Source organism: Argopecten irradians, chromosome 3 (assembly GCF_041381155.1).
Source record: "Argopecten irradians isolate NY chromosome 3, Ai_NY, whole genome shotgun sequence".
Lineage (NCBI taxonomy): Eukaryota > Metazoa > Mollusca > Bivalvia > Pectinida > Pectinidae > Argopecten > Argopecten irradians.
The window spans coordinates 33,241,393-33,261,539 of NC_091136.1; the positions used below are offsets into that span (position 1 = coordinate 33,241,393).

Genomic DNA, 20,147 nt, shown 5'->3' on the forward strand with positions numbered 1-20,147 from the left:
ACATTGGACATTTTAGGATTCCTATAATATAAGTTATCTTCTTCCATGGAGATTTCAGATTTTGACAGGAATGGTTTTTTTATATATACCATAAGAACCAGACTTTAGCCTTTAGACTATTCACTTAAAGAATGACGTATCAATATTACACTGGATCCTTATAAGCAATGTCTTTCAGATACGAATTAAATACTGGGAAAAAAAGTTACTCCAAAAGTGTTGACAAGATATGTTTGTTCTGCTTCAAAACTTATCCGTACATAATTATTTCATTTCTGAATACATCGTATTTCATTTGAAATAAGAACATAAGACTGATATTCTTTTGAAGACTGTATTATTTTGCTGCCGGACTGGTATTAGTGGACGCGTAAAATGTACATATTCAAGTCCTAAAATGGCCTTTTGTGAAACCAAGCGAGCCACCCAACCTGAAAAATCCTGCAGTGCAGGTAAGCAGGAGGTGCACCAGCACTCAATGCTTAAGGTTTCAAATACTGGATTTAAGAAGGCTGTGGAATCGAATGACCGAATAAGATACTAAAGTCTTTATTGAACAGTCTTAAAATGAAAAAAACATCCAGTGGCACGTATATACACTGTAACCTCCAAAATTGGACATCTCCGTATCGTTAGGTCCAATATATGCTGGTCCTCCAGGATCCTACACAAAGACTAGTACACTGCTACTTATATACACAGAAATCATTCCAAATTCTACAACAGAGAAAACATCATTAGTTCCTGCACAAATTATTCATAAACAAAACTGAAACTGAAAAGGGAGAAGACCTATATAGGAAATGTATCAATAAATTGTTTGAAATTGAACTTGAACACTAGCACATTCATATAAAACAAACATTCTGAAGAAATAATAAAATGTATAGGTCGATTGCATGAACCTTACAAATGAACAAACTGCATGTGCATGTCTATCTCATACATCTACCAGACTCATTATAATTACATTATAACAAAACAAAATTTATTGACTGTATATCTAGAACTAAATATAACACCATACATGCATTAACATATCAATCTGGAGTTTGTAGAAATCCAGAAATTCGCCACGTGTCCGAATGTTTAACAACAAGTCTGATTTCTCACGGACGTCAGAGTCCACTGCCATTCTAATCTTACCATGATCTGATAATATCTACCAGTTTTTAAGGATGCTCTGGTGAAAAATGCAATTTTTCCTTACAACTAACTTTATTTCTAATATGGATTTCTGGAAATAGAAGTTCATATCAAAGTTGAAAATGGAATAAAAGAATATGGTAGTGTGCTTGATTTTGAGCTAATTACATTGTATGAATCGGATACTTTTATGTCGCGAACTGTGGTGGTGGCATTAAAGACAAATTTCATTTTATACTGAAATATTATTATGGAAGACTAAGCATGTTTAATTTTTTGGAACTTAAAAAAACTTCAAAACAAAAAGACCTCAAATTTATATAATAGCGATTCCCTCTTCACTATATGCAAGGTGAAAATTTTCACAGATTCAGCTCTTTACAAAAAAAATATGCAGTTCAAAAGAAAACAAATCGCCGTTTCTAAAACAATCATGAAAATACACGGTCAAGATACAAAATTTGTTATTTTTTTCTGTCAGCTTTTCTTGCTAAAAATTAAAAATACTTTCAACTTCATAGAAATGTAAAAATTAAATCCCAATCGGTGATGATTTCACTTGCTACAAATAGAGACACAAAAATCACAAAAACTCTTTGATTAATGCTGTGACTGGAAACGATTTGTACTTGATAGAATTAGGAAACAAGTAATTAAATGTTGAAATTTTGAAACAAAATAATAAGCTTCGTGGAATAAGAGACAATAGATCAACAAAATATTTTGTAATTTATAACATTTAGATTTTGTACAAAATTATTGTGGAGACAGTACCAATTGTACAAAATAGTTAAATTATGAAAGAGACCCAGAGAATATGTACCACTGAAATTCCTATTACAAATACTGTTCTAGTACTGTATGGAACCTGCCTCAAAATTCTCACTCATTGCTCATATACATTAAACTACCATGATGCTGTCTCCCTCTAAAGAAAATTGAAAATAAATAAAGATGATTCCTTAAGATGGCAGCTTGATGAGAAGGGAGACAACTCGTATAAATCAAATTTGTTCTTATTTCAAAATAACAGTTACAACTAGAAATTGTCACTGGGACAATTTGACGGGCTTTTTACCTAAAGACTACTCCATTCAAGCTCATTCATAACACACTTGGTAGCGCATAAAATTTGTTCTTATTTCAAAATAACAGTTACAATTACTGTAACCTCTATAATCTACTTTTGCAAAATTTTGTTCACAATATATAGATTAAATAATGTTATTTAATTTAGGATAAAAGATATTGACATTTAAGTGATTTTTAGAAATTAAGGAAGATAACTCCTTAATTGAAAATCGTTATCAATGACAATGCTATAACCCTTACTTGGTCTTGTGTCAAAATTGCCATTATTTTAATTATTCAAGGATTATATATTATCATAATTTTCTTGGAAAATTTTATCTTTGTTTTAAAAACAAAGTTATATTCTGGCCTACAAGACAGATGGTCATAATAGCTCAAGCCGGTATTTGTAGAAGAATACAATTTATTTCCAATATTTTCAATTTATTTTATTTGTTTTCAATTAACTTACTTTATCTTATAAAACTTAAGATTATTCATTAAATAATACAATTTTGAATTTTTGGTAACATTATAAACTAAAGAATATAAACATTTTTGAATTTATGGGAATGTTATTAACTAAAGAATATAGGAGAGAAGTCCTTTGAGTGAGAATGTGAATTAGTAGTTTTAATGATAGGGTCAGTTCGTACGCGCCCCCCATGTCAGTCCTGTCTAGTCGTTTGCGTCCTGTCATTTGGGAGGTTTTTCGTCAATGTCTGGTAGAGTTAGTATAAGGATTAAAGAACTTTACTTTTCTATATTCTTCAATTGAATACTATAAAGCGAATCTGGAAAACAAATTAAACAGAAAACGGAATGATATCAGATAGTTTGTTTACTCCAATGGCTATCTTTACTAAAAAATAAATTTTGCATAACATAGATTATGAAGGGCATTTGGAAGGTTATAAGAATTATTTTCAAAATTATACTGGTTAATGCAAGAGCTAAAAATGATCCTTCTGGCTCCTCTAGGCTAAAACATAACATTAAAAAACATTTCATAATTATTATTATCTAAAATTCTGAATTATTTGGAAACACTACTACCAGTACATGTAACTTGATATTGGAAAATAAAAGCAGAGAAAAAATTTAGAATTCTGAATTATTTGGAAACACTACTACCAGTACATGTAGTTTGATATTGGAAAATAAAAGCAGAGAAAAAATTTAGAATTTTATCTTTTGTAATATTGATATGATTATTTACACGAGAGGCTTGAACCTGGCTGTGGATAGGACATAGATCAGCCAACCAAACAACTGAAATCTTTGAAATGCAGTGATACAGATACTCTAGATCTCTTGTTCCTAACTTGACAAAGTATTAATAAAATTTCAATAAAAGATGAGCTTTTTTTAAATAATGGTAAATAGGAATGATTTGATTAAAAAGCTACAAGAAAATACTTTCCTTAATTGCCTTATTATCCTTCCATTTGACAAAGGATCTGACAACATCCCTGGTTCTGGTGACCTTTCGAATTGGCCAATCAAATTTTGAAAGTGAATTTAAAGAGACAAAATAGTTTCAAGCTAAATGTGTGCAAATGAATACATATCTACTGAAACGAAATAATTGATGTAGGTGTAGAAAATGAAAAATAGATCTGAAGAAACACAAAAATCAATACCGCCTCAGGAAAACCATTAAGTGTCTCCCTTTACCAAGTGAAGAGAAAATTCAGATCCCTATATAAAAACTGCAGTTTAATTTTATAATATAACTTTTCATGGGAGTTTTACAGTAAATGATTACAGAAGAAAGATTTAGAAGATTTTAGAATTGTCTGTGTTATAAATATTTACAATATATTCTCTGTCTTCAATAACTAACCTAATAGATAGTGAATGTATATTACTAACAAAGGTATTTATTCACCAAGTACTTGAATAGTCATTTGTCATTAAAACTACAATTTGACTGAATGTAATATACAAAAGATGTACTTAAAACTACATGTTGAATAACAATTGCAAATTGTTTTGCAACATATTTTTCTCATGATTTTAATTTTGCATATTATGTCTTTATTATATAAACATTATAATAATGAGATGTTGTAATCTTCAGTTTTGAGGAAATAAAGACTATTATTATTACCTGAATGGAGCTGGTAGTTGTCTCTATCCTGGTTGTTGTCTCTATCCTGGTGGTTGTCACTATCCTGGTGGTTGTCTCTACCCTGGTGGGTGTCTCTACCCTGGTGGGTGTCTCTATCCTGGTGGGTGTCTCTATCCTAAAATAGTTTCTTATTGTTTCAGAGGTTACAGACATTTATATTTACAATTTCTTATTGCTAAATATATTTGTGTAGATTCAGTGTTGAGGCCAGCTTGTGAAGCGGTGTCAGGCCGTCACATGTACACGCTTTTTGTTCACACAGAAATCCATGTTGTGAAAAAGTTATGAATAAATAATTGATTTCAATGTATCATATTTCTGTAATACACGGAAAATCTGTTCATAACACTATTTAATATAAATATAACGAAATGTGAACCACCTGGTCAGACCACGGCCGCTCGTGCATGGCTTCGCCGGTAGATCACCTCGGTCAACAGCCAATAGTTGGGAAATTAATAATATTTATATGTAATTACCAACGTATATCTCAATAAGTACTTGTAAAAGATATATATTTCGTTATTTCCTATGTATATCTGGTTTTAAATAAATGAAGATGTATGTGTACGTACACGTACAGTATTGCTGCCGATATCTCGAAAAATAAAATAGTGAAATAGTGAAATCGTTCAATTTCATGAGTTTATTTTTTAATTTTTAGTCACTTTTATTCCATGTGCCGTTATGTGAAATGCCAAATTGAGATGATATTACTTTTAAGTAATTTGAATGCATGTTAGATAGACTACTTTAGATTTATGAATTACAACATAGCTAGATCGTAATACTAGAAATGCCGACCAGGACACATTGCGCACGGCATCGAGAATCCTAAAATACTCGAAGTTTTGTTTTAAAATATGATAAAAAGAAACTATAAAATGACTCTTTTAAATGTCATAAACTAAATTCCAAAATTTCTGACGAAAAAGTTAACCAGAATATATAATTTTGTGACTCTGAAAAATGACGAAATTCGGGATCTCGGCAGTACTGTACGTAATGGCTGCCGTGCGCTTGGGGTAATCTACGAAGGCAAATTTTAATTTAGTCATAATCACACATCGTAAGATGTTTTACCAAGTTAAACTTAGAAAACAGTAATCGATTGTTAAAATGTCATTATATTATTTGGGAAAACTTGGAATTTAATATGTAGTTTCTGATAATTTTGTAACTTCTGTCAATGTTTATACGTATGTCTAATGTCGACCGTGTTTTTACTCGTGGCGGTCGAAAATGGAGTATAAATAGAGTAATATATATGAATACCAGATGTTTATATCTAAATATTTTTGTTAAATATATTTATTTACCCTTTTTAAAATTAAAATAACGCAATAGTTCTCGGATTGTCGCACTATTTATTACAATAAAAACAATCATCGCAAGCGGCTGTGTTCCCACTATGTTTATGTGTAGATATACAGAGTTGTACCTTTGAGCGCCCGGATGTACCTTTGTGTGACGTCATCGCCATCTTTTCTGAAATCTCCTATGGTTAATCTTCGGTCAAACATTGTTACTATATATATATAGATACTCATTGGTATATGTACCATAATCTTTAAACAGAAAAAAAAAAGAAAAACTGTTAATTTGGTATTCTGAGCAACAAAAATTTGAAACATTTTGAGAAGACCTACAACATTTTGACTTGAAATAATTTTGCCAGTATTGCAACATTATATTAACATCTATAATGTGCATTATAATGAATATGGTTAAGACTCCAAGTAACAGTCTTCAATCTCATTTACCATATAGAGCATTAAAAACTTATGATATTTTCAATGTATTAATATTACCAATGTTTAACAAACATCATATATGTGTGTTTGTATCCGCTTCAATAGATAATTTAAACTATAATCAAAATGTCAAAATTTTCAAAAATATAATTAGTTAATAATATAGTTGGCTAAGAATGTAGCCCTGTTGAACTCCTGTGTCAATATAGAATACTGTTATATTAATATATATTGTTCAAGAAACCTGTTTTTTTCTGATAAAATTGAGATATCAAAAATAAAAATTTCAACTGGAACCCAAAATGCATTTTTCTTAATAATCCGTATGTAGCTCCTTATTAATTCTTAGCATTTAGTCATTTACAATGTATATAATCATGTATGTTAAAGCACTGATTATGTTTAGTTACATGTTTATTGTAAGGAATATATTGAAGGAATCATTTTCCAATGTTACTTATGATACTGAAATACAGGTAAATCTCAGGTGACTTTACAGGTGAAAATAAAGACACCTTATATGAAATAGTATATAATTGCCTTCCTATTGTTTCCTAAAACAACACTTACCTATTGTTGATAAATATGTTGGCGTTCAGAGAACACCCCAAACTAATCACACCTTCTCGCGAGAAAGACTTTTGTTGAAAGAATACCTGGGTCCAGCTCGCCAGTGTTTATGATTTCAACAATTGATTATGACTATTATAAGAACTAAGCACATACAAATGTTCCTTACTGGTCAACAGTCAAACTACTGACCGGTCAATAGTTTCTGAGGATTTGTATATTTCTAACAATTTCAAACAGTCAAAATTATTTTATTTACATTTCTATAGAGACTCAAGTAACAATAATATCTAAGGTTAAGTCTGATCGCATATAATTTTTTTATAGACTTGGTTATATTCAAGTATACCTAAGAAGGGATATATAGGCATACAAAATATCACTAGCTTAAACAGGGTAATAAATCTTAATGGACAAAAGAACATTTGGACACACTGGACCACAGATATAAGGCCATTTGAACAGTTCACCATCTGATGATGGTTGGCAAAAATGTACATGAGCAATAAAACTGCAGTTTAATTTTACAATTCAAATTCAAACTTTTCATTTGAGTTTAATAGTAAATGTACCTGAATGGATTTGCAGCTTCTGATCACTCAGTCACTTTCAAGAAATGTCTTCCATCTGATGGTTGTCACTATCCTCATGATATCCAGATGGTTGTTTCTATCCTGATGGATCAAAAACGTCCAGATGCTGGAGCCGTTATTCGGGTTAAAATAGTGATATCAATAGTATGGTTGAAAACATATGATATAATAAACAAGAGGCCCAAAGGCCCTGTATTGCTCATCTGGTTTTTTTTTAAGTACATGTAATACACAAATGTAGAAAAAAAATTGACCCCATAATTTGTTTAACATTGAATCTTCACCAAATAAAGATGCTATCAAGAACATATGAATATATATGAGTTACACATTTAACGCTAAGAAGTTGCAGCCCAACCATTTGTACAAGTAACCCATAAGGATGCTACCAGCCAAATTTTGAGAAGTTCCGACCAGCTGTTATGAAGCTTATAAAATCATCCAATGCATTGTCTATTTTTATAGTCAATGTTCTATTTAAATGTTAAAATGTACATCTTTTTATTTCCCTCAAATACTTCACTTAAACCTATCTTTCCTCTTCCAAAATTTCAGACCTAACTGATTTCAATATTTGATATATTTTGAAAATGAGAATTCTCGATTTTACCACAACTCTTCCAGTTGTCATAGTAGAGAATTGAAACAATTTTGAAATGAAAATTTAAATATCAAAATAAAATTTGTACCTAGACTTTTGACTTTTACTTATAACTGTAGTACATATAGGTAGTGTACTACACGGAAATGTGAACAACTGAAATAAACTTTAAGATCAGGGGAAGATATTTTTGGAATTTCTATCAAAAAATATCCAGAACTGAATATTTTAGCAAAGCAATGTTCCAGAACTGGCTCAATACTATAGATATATACCTTAGTAAACAAAACAATATCATAAAGAAATGGTTATAACATATTATGTCATATATATCTGATATAACACACAGAAATTATGGTGCAACTAATGAAATATGAATTTTCTGAATGAGCTGATTCCAAAATTACAAATGTATACCAATTGATATAAAAAAAGTACGTTATTAACCTCTAAAGGATTCCAAGGTCAGATAAGATCAAATCTAGAGCAAAATTTGAACCCAAAATGCTGGTCAGAACTAAAAACTGTGCCTAGCTATTACAAAGGAAAAGATTTTGGAAAATAGAATAAAACTTATCTTACACTAGTCAATTACATGATCTGGCAGTGAAAGCATTACACAAATCACATCTGACTTCTAAATCGGTCCTTTCACCCAAGACCTACAGACAGTGCAAGGGAGATAACTCCAATTTCACTCAACTATTCACTTGAAAAAACTAGAACACTGACACGTCAGAAAGGGCCCCGCTATGTGTCTGACGTGCTTAAGTGGAAAAGTAGTATTTTGACAACGAATTCTTCCGTGTTAGCTATATGTTGCTAATAAATAATTAATGTCAATATTAATTGGGAAACCGATGATGGTTCATTATTATAATTCTTTGGAAAAAGTCTTCCAAGTATTTAACTTGATTCCTGATTCCAAGCTAACATTACATTAAGAGCATACAATTAACTCAAATAAATTTGACCTTGACCTTTGACTTAGTAACCTTGGCCCATGACCTTACCTTTGGACAGTCAACTCCTTGTTTAATTCTGAACAACTTTGCATCATAATGTTATATCAAAAAGTTTATCAGTTAAGAGCAACAACATTGTGATTTTTTTAAATGTTAAAATCCAAGATGGCCGATTTTTTAATTTAATTTCAGCCTGAAAAATTACCAAGCAGATCTAGGATGGATGGGGAATCATCATGTAAAATATGGGGAAAATACTCCACTCCCTTCCATCATTAATGTGCAAAAGAAAAAAAACGGACAGACGGACGGACGGACAGACAGACGGACAACCTGATTACTATAGGGCACCCGCATCTCGATGCGGGGCCCTAATTAATACCACTGATAATGAAACCAAAGAAGTATATAAGAGTAATATATATATATATATATAAAGACAAATTATACTCACAAATTAATACTCAGGTCATTTATGGAAAGGCAACTCTGTCTAGTGTTTTCATGAAATGAGTTAACTTCCCTTGGCGGTGTCTCCAAGTTGGGAATAGGCTGTTAAAACTTGTCGGCCCAAAAGACACAATTTTCACAGCTGAAATTGAAGAAATGAATGATTAAATGACTAAAATGAATTAGTAAAAGTAGCTGATTAATGATCACAAAAAACAGAAAGTGTTTTATATAGATTAATAAGGTTTCATGGTCATTAAAGCTGTGGGAACCCAGAGTACCCCAATAAAAACCACCGACCTACAGCTTGAACCTGACCAGTTTTAACACTAAAGATTGAAAAAGAAGACTGTACTGGATGTCTTACAGAACCAAACAACACTACCCATTTGATGAATATATACATAAGATATCTTAGATACAGAAAAAGGGAAAGAGATAATGCCTACAACCTAATACATAATGTATTAGGTCTGGATAACTCCTTATCATTGTGTATCACACGAATTCAGAGAAGTTTATTAATATCATTGAAATACACATCCTATTCTAAGTCAGCAGACTTCTTTAAACCCAAACCCCTTCCTCCTCTGCCAGGACCCCTAGCCCCTGTGCCATAATTGTGACAAACACATCTTCTGTATTAATCACTTTCTAGGATATTGGTTCATGTGTTTAGTTATATTTAAGCATTGATGTCACTATTTTTGAATTTTATCGGGGTTAAAAAAGATTGTTTGCAAACTGTGTGAATTCGCGTAGCGGATTCTCACAAAAGTTTGCAAACAATTTTTTTTCCATAACCCGATAAAATTAAAAAATAGTGACATCAATACTTATAATTAATTTTATACTCTATTTGATAAAATGAAGTATGTTTAAATGTAACATTAAAGAAAAATTGATTATTAATATACAGTCAAACCTGCAATAGCGGACACCTCTATATAGCAGACACCTGTCCATAACGGACAGTGCTAGGAATCCCCAACAAAAATCACTATATAAATGTCATGTATATAGCAGACACCTCCTCAATGCAGACAGCGGACACTAAATTTTGTCCGTAAGTTGGTAAAATTTCCATATAACGGACACAAATAAATTTTCCAAACGTCGGTACTTTCACTCGAAAAAAAAAAAAAGCTTTCAGCAGAAGTTAGACTACGTAAATATACAGTAGAAGACACAAAAAGACATCGTTTTTGAATGAAAATCACTGTATAAATTGAATGTGTATAGCGGACACTTTCTATGAATAAAGCGGACACTTAGATTTAACCTGAAGACAGTAAATATTCTATAATACAAACAGCGAACATCTTATACTGAACCTGTGCATCGGTAAAACAACAAAGGAAGCCATATTGTAATGTTCTTCTGCGTTAGTCAATTAGAGTTATTTCCCTTACGTCATATTTCGTAACACTCTGGGGTTTGCATTATATCTGTGTTGGAATACACCTTCGGGACTCATTGGATGTGAACCATTGTTTGTATAGCGACTTTTTGATGTCAGCCAGTTCACGACTACATGTCTTTACATTTGTTTTGTCTGAAATAACAGAGATTCAAGACAGCGTGGACACTTTACTCGGCTCATTAACAATTTGTTTAGAGCAATTACATGTACGGACCAATGCATATGAGTGGCGAAAAGATGGAATCTTCCAAGATATTGTCAACCCCAAATGTAAATTTTTGAACGAGCCCAAACATCGATTTTCTCATTTTGTGACACTTTTTATTTGGGATTTTACAAACACAGACGATATTATGGCTTGTTCAAAACCTTCACGAAAGGCTCTGTTAATAAATTATTTGTCCTGAATAACCTTGCTTTATTTATTTCACAAAAAAAACCACAGATACATGTATACAATTTATCAAATAATTGTTTCAGATTCATTTTTTCTGATTTGATTGAAATGAAAAATATAAATATACTGTACATATTCCTTTAAATAGTAACTATGTTACTAGATTCATTTATTCCAAAATGAACCAAATGAAAAGAAAATGAGACAAATACATGTATTTGTGTATGGAAAGATTGCTTTATAATTAGGTTGAACCGCTCAGGGGACATAACTCGTCAAAACACTGACCTCTATATAAAGGACACCTCTCTATAAAGGACACTTTAGCCTTGTCCCCTGGGTGTCCTTTATACACAGGTTTGACTGTATGTGTAATGTGAATTTTTTTACCAAAATCCCCCAAATTTACATTGTCGTTATCAAGACAGGAAGGCCTCCTTATTAAAAATAACTACCAAATGTATGTATAAGTACATGCAAAATACCTTCAACATTCGATTTCCAGTCAAAAATATGCAGATTGGGTTCAGGCATATGTTGTACAGGGATGCTGAATGAAGAAAACATCATATCCGGTTGTCATCCTATAGACTGCAGAACCAAATGATTTCCCACAGATGACAATGTTAACGTTTGCCACTGTCCAGGTTAAATGGAGTTTTCAAGTCTAGTCACCCATCATTAATTTTTGATGAAGCTCTGCTAATCACACTATCAAGGAATGTCTGCTCTCTGGTGTCACTGTCCTGATGGTTGTCACTCTCTTCATGGTATCCTGAAAATATGCAAATATTTGAAATAACTATGACATCTTGACACATCGTCTTTTTTTTTATTTACAAATTTTTTTTTTTTTTAATTTTTTTTTTTTTGTTTTTTTGGGTTTTTTTTTTTTTAATTTTTTTTTTTTTTAATTTTTTTTTTTTTTTCTTTTTTTTCATAAAAACATATTTTAATACCCCAGAACATTTGAAGGCTGCCAAGGTTGGGGCCTTGGGGTCAGCCTTTTAGATATAAACAGATGTCCCCTCGCAGGGGGGCTTTCATTCAACGCACAATGCTTTCTTTCTCTGTCTTTCTTTCACTTTCTCGCTTTCTCATTTCTCTCTCTCTTTCTTTCTCTGTCTTTCTTTCACTCTCTCTCTCTTTCTCTCTCCCCCCGCTCTCTCTCTCTCTTACTCATGCTTTCTCTCTCTCACCTTTCTTTCTTTCTTTCTACAATTTAATTCTACAATGTCTCTTCCTGTTGTCCAAGATTTGGGTGGGAGTTGAATTACCAGTGGCGATAGGGGGGGGGGGGGGGGGGGGGGGGTGGTGTAGAAGGGCAATTGGAAAATATTTACTATAATTTACATGATAATTTATTAGGTTGACCCCAATGGTCAGGATAAAGATCATGCTTTATCCGTTGTTTGTCATACCCTGTTTGTAAACTAAATTTTGAACACATTTTGAACTTCTACCAATGAAATTAGCTAAAACGTGTCTGATATCATCGGACATGGTCCTTATCAAGAGTTATTATTCTTCTTTTTTATCTGAGACCCAAAATGGCCACCATTTCCGTCATATTGAAAACGGATTTTGAACTTCTCAAGTTCTACAAGAGCGGTAGAAGGGCAAATGGAAATTATTTACTATAATTTAACATGATAATTTATTAGGTTGACCCCAATGGTCAGGATAAAGATCATGATTTATCCGTTGTTTGTCATGGGAGGTGGGAGGGAGGCGGAGGTGGGAGGGAGGCGGTAGAAGGGCAAATGGAAAATATTTACTATAATTTAACATGATCATTTATTAGGTTGACCCCAATGGTCAGGATAAAGATCATGCTTTATCCGTTGTTGTCATACCCTGTTTGTAAACTAAATTTTGAACACATTTTGAACTTCTACCAATGAAATTAGCTAAAACGTGTCTAATATCATCTGACATGGTCTTTATCTCTTTCTTTCTCTGTCTTTCTTTCACTCTCTCTCGCTTTCTCTCTCTCCTTCTTTCTTTCTTTCTTCATGTATTTCCTTTCATTCCTTTTTTTACATACAATTTAATTCTACAATGTCTCTTCCTGTTGTCCAAGATTTGGGTGGGAGTGGAATTACCAGTGGCGGGGGGGGGGGGGGGGGGGGGGGGGGGAGGGGGAAGGGGGAAGGGGGGAAGGGGGAAGGGGTGGTGTAGAAGGGCAATTGGAAAATATTTACTATAATTTACATGATAATTTATTAGGTTGACCCCAATGGTCAGGATAAAGATCATGCTTTATCCGTTGTTTGTCATGGAAGGGGGAGGATGGGGAGGGGGGAGGTGGGGGGAGGCAGTAGAAGGGCAAATGGTAGTTATTTACTATAATTTAACATAATTTATTAGGTTGACCCCAATGGTCAGGATAAAGATCATGCTTTATCCGTTGTTTGTCATGGGAGGGGGGAGGGGGGAGGTGGGAGGGAGGCGGTAGAAGGGCAAATGGAAAATATTTACTATAATTTAACATGATCATTTATCAGGTTGACCCCAATGGTCAGGATAAAGATCATGCTTTATCCGTTATTTGTCATGGGAGGGGAGGGGGGAGGGGGGAGAGGGGGTAGGAGGGCAAATGGAAAATATTTACTATAATTTAACATGATAATTTATTAGGTTGACCCCAATGGTCAGGATAAAGATCATGCTTTATCCGTTGTTTGTCATACCCTGTTTGTAAACTAAATTTTGAACACATTTTGAACTTCTACCAATGAAATCAGCTGAAACGTGTCTGATATCATCTGACACCCAAAATGGCCACCAATTCCGTCATATTGAAAACGGATTTTGAACTTCTCAAGTTCTACAAGAGCAATTTAGCTGAAAATTGTGTGAAACGATCCCTATATGGACCTGACCAAGTATTGTTATTTTGCGGGTCAAATCCAAGATGGCCACTACAGCATCCATATCTAAAATATTTTAAACTACTTCTTAAGTTCCACTGGTGCAATTTAGCCGAAACTTGCATGAAATGATCCTGACATGGTTTTGAACATATGTTGTTATTTTGGGAATTAATCTAAAAAAAACAAAGATGCCCTCTTTGACCCCCATCTTATAAGCAAACTTTGAACTTCTTCTCAAGTTCTATCAATTCAATTAAGCTAATGATCCTGAAATGGTCCCAACCAAGTGTTCTTTGAAACACATTTTGAACTTCAAGGATGGGCGCAAAAGTCACCATCTTGAAAGTCTTTCATTCAAATCTTTTCCAAGTTCATCGGTGCCAAGATTGTACGATGACCATTAATTAGGGCCATTCATTTTTTTTTTGCAAAAAATTCAAATCCCATGTGGGGTAGTTGCCAGGTACTAGCCACTGGCTGGGGTTTTCTCTCGATCCACCTTTGACCCTGGCATGTACATGTACATAAATGACCTTGGCTGTTAATAATTATAAATACATTAAACAAATCAAATCAATCATTTACATTTTTTTTAACAGTTCAACTGAGAGTGTACATGTAGAAAGTAGTGGTTAGAATGTTAAATACTAAATGCGTGCTGTGTTTGTGCTGGGGTATATGGGTTGGGTAAAGTGAGTATTGTTAGGGCCAGGGACAAAAAAAACAAATCCTATTGACTACTTTCTGTACACTTCAGTTGAGTCAAATCCAACATTGTACACAAGTACTGATTGTAATGGGAACCATTACATATCTACCTCAAACAACCACGCAGTCTTATCACTGCATGTATTCATTGTCCCCCAAAACTTTTAAGTACAAATTTTTATCTTTTTCTAGTAACTCATAAATTTTGACCAGTCAGAGGCCTTTGTTTATCACAGTATCCAAAAACATAGGAATGCTGTTCCGCATCCCTTTAACCCCCCTTTTACCAATGTAGACCAAAATCGGAAACCCAAATCTAAGAACAGAAAGTGGACCCTGGAAGCCATCTTGGAATTTCTATCCCGAAAAACCCTTTATGCACACTCCCACGAGTATGTCTGTCAAGTTTCTCAAAACCTTTATGTACCTCAAACAACCCCACACTTGTCAGTGCATGTGGTTTAATTAACAGTGTATAGATTTTTGGGTGAGGGATGGGGATTGGGACGATTGTTGAGGGGTTACCACTTCCTCAAGCGACATCAGTCCATGGACTTTACAAGGATATTACAGTACATCACATGATGTAATCCTTGTGCCAGGCTGGTGCCCTCCTCACACGGCCAGACCTACGGACAGACACAGGGGCCGGAGCGGGTGGTGTGGCTGGCTCATCATCGACATCTGCAAGGCTAAGGCTATCCTCCCCTCGGCAGTCGAGCGTAGCAGCGAAGTACACAACCTGCAAAAACACAAGCTACATTTCAGTAAACAAATAAAAGTGCATAATGCACAGTATTTGGTAGATATTCAAGTTAGAATCTGGCCTAAACAATGATCAGATATGTTGATGTGCATTTGGTTAAGTGATATCCCTTATATATATATTTATGATTATTTAGTGGATATGAAGGATAGGAATAATCTAACCGACGGCCAAAAATATTATTTACTTATTTGTATATCGCATTGTATTACTGTTATATATATATTTTGTGATCCCGAGTGCAGAATATCCATAATTCTTCCTGTATCCATACAGTACAGTGCCAGAGATTTAGATAGTGTATATACTACCTATAAGTCTCTGACAGTGTATATATATGAACTTTGGCTATTTTTTATAATATATTTTAAACAAGAGTCCAACTCTTCGCCTACTTTACAATAGTATCAAATTACATTGGTGCCAAGTCAATCTAATTAAAATAAAGATTCTTAAAATCACTCTGTGTTACATAAATGAAAACTGAAAAGTCACTTCTAAGTTTCTAGAAGCTGGACATTTGGACAATTCTGATGGTCACCAGAAGGTCACCCCTAATGGATTGTTGCCAGATCCTTTATCAAACAGAGTGATACATGTACAGTATTCAACCCAATAAGGCGTTCAAAAACTTTAGAAATGAAAAGGTGCGTATAATAAGACAATATTATTGAAAATCTAAACAGTTTTGTATAGTTCTGCCTTTTTTTATGCCAGGGCAATTGAAATGGAGGCTTCAAAAAGAGGGAGGGCGCTTATAGGGACATGGGCGTTTATTGGGTTGAATACGGTAATAACAAGAGTTCAATTACCGTATTTCACGCAAATAAGACCCCCCTCCCAGAGAAGAAATAAAGGTCAAAAGTGGTGGGGGGTCTTATTTGCGGACAACCCGCCCGATAACATCGATCTATGAGGTCGCCATCTTGGATTTTTTGATGTCCTGTCATTGTTGTAACAGTCGTATGACAGATGGGTAATAGCAAGATGTTAAAGTATTTATAATAATAATGAAGACGTATGAGTAAAATTAAATCAAATGTTATGACAAATTAAAATATAAACAATACTAGGGCAGTTGTAACATTATTCTGAAAGGGAAACGCACACTTTTGCAAGAGTCATGCGGACATTCACCAATGAATCAAAACGAAGAAACAGCATCATAAGCAATGTCATTTTAATCCAGAAGTTTTAATAATCGTATATTTATTTTAAAATATTCAAATCCAGTTATAGTTTACGATCACAACTACATCTCTGTCTTAGTAAACACGTCGTGAATCAATCGCCGTGAATCGGAAGGACGATCGCCGTTCAGACTCAGGCCTATTTAAAATTCACTGAAAACGTTTACATATCAAATTCGTTCATAAACAGAAGAATTTACGTACATTTGTCTCAGCCAAATGAGCAAACGATCGTGATTTAACTTCAACGTGCCGACATGCACTGATGCAGTTGTTTGTAACATCGTACACACATGTGTAGGAAAATGGCGCCGGGTTGAAGCCATACTTTCACATTACACCCGGTCCACCCCAACTGCGAATGATAAATATTATGAAGTTCCTTACCGTCAATCGATTGATTTGTAACACAGCGAGAAATTCTGTACCGTGTAGCGATAAACGCTAACACTCTACCGACACAACGTGGCTATTTTTAGACTCGAGTACTGTCGCCAAATCCACAGGTAAATCGCGGGGCGCTCTGGCTACATCAGCTATACCAAACACAATCGTAAATGTTACAAATACCGTAAAATCTTGTGTTACTTACACACCAGTGTACTTTGCACATGTATTTTTTCTTATGGCTTTAAATACTGAAAAAAATCTACTATCGGTATATTTTGCGCATTCAAATTTTGGGGAAAACGATGTCCGGGGAACCACAAATTCAATGTTATAAAGGTGGTAATTTCATTGCAAAACATTCACAATAAATGCTTGACAACTTGCACAAAAAGTGTTGTATTTAGAAGAAAAAACATAATATAATTGCACTGTGCTTGTTTTCTTTTATTGGCCACCGTAACTGAAACAGTGAAATATATCTTGCAGAACATGTCAAAAACATTGGCAGTCCGCCGTATTCGATCCGTACACATGTCAATGTCTGGAGATATTACACATGAATAGTTATCAGAACTATTTGAAAATATTATAATTTAGTTACTTTAATATTGCCACAATAAGTTTTAAGTGTGTTTGAGATCATTAACAAACTTTAAAGAGCATTCCGATAGCATTTACGTTGGCTTGCAATAATCACATCGTGAGTGAACTCACTATCTGTACGGCACCAGATCCAAGCTGATGGCTAATTATATATAACAGTACGGTTAAAATGCCACTAACCTTCTAGCTTGTCAGTTTTGCTGTAATAATATTACAAACCACTTATTGAAAATCCTAAATATAGGACAGTTTAGGACTCGTCTTATAAATCCCACGTGTGTTTTGACTTTTTGCACACGGCCTGCAGCCGGGACATGTTATGGCGGTTCCCTACGTAATGAGCATAGCTAGATCTATAAGGAGTTTCATATGCAGTTTTACTAGAAATATGAAGATTTGTTAAAATATCTAAAATAAAGAAATACTAGTCAAGTGAATTTTTATGCAATTTGAAGAATATTTGTTTTGTTTTTAAGTAGATACAGACGCATTGTTGATGATATATAGATCGGTTAAGCTAACTAGCCATTCAGTTTCGTTAAGCTGGATGAGAGGCCCGAGCGTAGCATCCAGTACCAGTTTACCTGTGGATTTGGCGACAGTACTGGAGTCTATAAATAACTACACTCATTCAATACATCGATACAAGTCAGCGGTAGAGCGGTAGGGGTTTATATACACGCATCGTTCGCAGTTGGGGTGGACCGGGTGTAACACACCGGATCGTGTTTGGGAATTTGATCGGTATTGCTATTGATACGACGAGAGTTTGATAATATTTCAGATATTAATCCAAGTATTAACTGCATTAAAACATTGTAGCAAGTATTTTTGTATCCAGAGTAAAATACGAAACTTTGCGGCTAATCATATTATACTGACTGCGTGAACAAAACATGGCGGCCGAAAAGTAAAGCATGGTTTCTCCAACTGATCGTGAACTACAGGTACGTTACGTTCACAAATAAACATATTTGAAACTGTAAATGCCTTAAGTAGATGTTTTAGGTAATGAATGTATTAAGTTAGAATCCACGACTGCAGAAACGATCTGCATCAATGACTAATATCTTTCCCGATTCAAGTAAAAAATGACAAGCTGTACGAACACTAAAACGTGTTGACCATGGCGATATAAGTGTTCATGGAAACTTTGTTGAAAATAACCTCCAATTAAATATGAGCACTGTCCACAATTCGTAGTTATTGATAATTGAATTAAATCACCCGTGAATTAACTTGAATTAAATGACAAAAATAACAAGCACACAAACAGTTGTTTACTACGTGATTTTTCTACGCCGATAAAACAAACAAAAAGAAATTCCGATACAAAGTCATTTTGGTGATATTTTTAATTACCCCATTGCTCAAATCCATCATCCAGTAAACTGAAAAATAGGTGGGGGGTCTTATTTGCAGACATCCCCCCTAAGTCTGAAAATGTGTCAAAATAGGTGGGGGGTCTTATTTGCGGGAGGGGTCTTATTTGCGGTGAAATACGGTATAGTGTGAAAACTGTTATGGTATATGTACATGTACGTACCCAGCCTGACTATGCTTTAAAGAAGACAACATTATCTGTCTAGAAATCTTTCTAGCTACAATATTGCAGCTTAAAGACAATTTTTCACAGGAGAAAATAATGTATTCTACACTTAGCGTTAAAATGTAACATCTTACCACGGCCTCCGACAGAGACAGACGCTGGCCAGCCGCAACAGCAATCGACGTTGCTACCCGGCTAACCAGGCTAAGGCCACGGAAGGACACAGCCTACAAGATCAAGAGAGACAAAATTTCAGTAAACAAATAAAGTTACATAATATACAATATTCTGCAGATATTCAAGTAAAAATCTGGTCGAACGAACTGATCAGGTATGTTTACTTGAATAAAATTAATTGATATCAGTAAAATAAGACTCTTTTTTTTAAGTGGATAAAGAAGTCGGGGATAATCTACCTTAGGGTCATATTTCAAATGTGTACATCATAATGCATTGTATTTGTGACCCAGAGGGTAGAATGTCTCTATCATTCATATACACAGATGAAAGTGGCCTATAATCCCTCCTCTCCATATATGATATAGCACCCTTGATACTCCAGGGGTTCCGATCACTGATGATCTCTACACTCCTAGTAGTCTCTCTGTAGTCTTCAAAGGAAATATTTGTTAGCCTGTGATTGGTTCAGATTTTTTCCTCTCAGTGGCCTTCAGTTTTACTATAAGATAGTCCAGGGGTGTTGAGATCGCAAGTGATTGGAACTCCTTGAGTATCGAGGATGTATGCTATTAAACTTGAAGAAAACATTAACAATGTATCTTTATCGATAAGTGATCAACTATTTTGGGAAACTTTAAAATTAATGATTAGAGGAAAACCTATTGCCTACTCAACATTCAAAAAGTGTGGGAGGGATAAATTAGAAAATGAATTGGAGGTAAAATTAGGGAAATTACAGCAAGAGGAAAATAGGAACCTAAATGAAATTGAAGTAGAAAAT

General features: G+C 34.0%; 1 protein-coding gene across 8 annotated transcripts in view; it reads right to left on the bottom strand.

Moving 5' to 3' along the window:
- Nucleotides 1–320: 320 nt before the first annotated feature.
- Nucleotides 321–20,147, bottom strand: part of LOC138318305 (uncharacterized) — a 29,395-nt gene continuing 9,568 nt past the window's right edge. For 2 of the 8 annotated variants that reach the window (XR_011207868.1, XR_011207867.1), the window contains exons 2-6: nt 11,590–11,879; nt 9,289–9,426; nt 7,248–7,349; nt 4,331–4,466; nt 321–717 (exon numbers count right to left, since the gene is read on the bottom strand). Coding sequence is in view for 1 of the 8 variants with exons in the window: in XM_069260524.1 (XP_069116625.1) it covers nt 15,266–15,430; nt 19,321–19,413 (258 nt within the window). In the remaining 7 variants the exon portion in view is untranslated. Of the gene's footprint in view, nt 3,704–4,330; nt 4,467–5,792; nt 5,920–7,247; nt 7,375–9,288; nt 9,427–10,618; nt 10,664–11,589; nt 12,834–13,924; nt 15,431–19,320; nt 19,414–20,147 lie in introns of those variants that run through there. The other 6 variants (XR_011207871.1, XR_011207873.1, XR_011207869.1 and 3 more) reach the window with 6 other exon arrangements.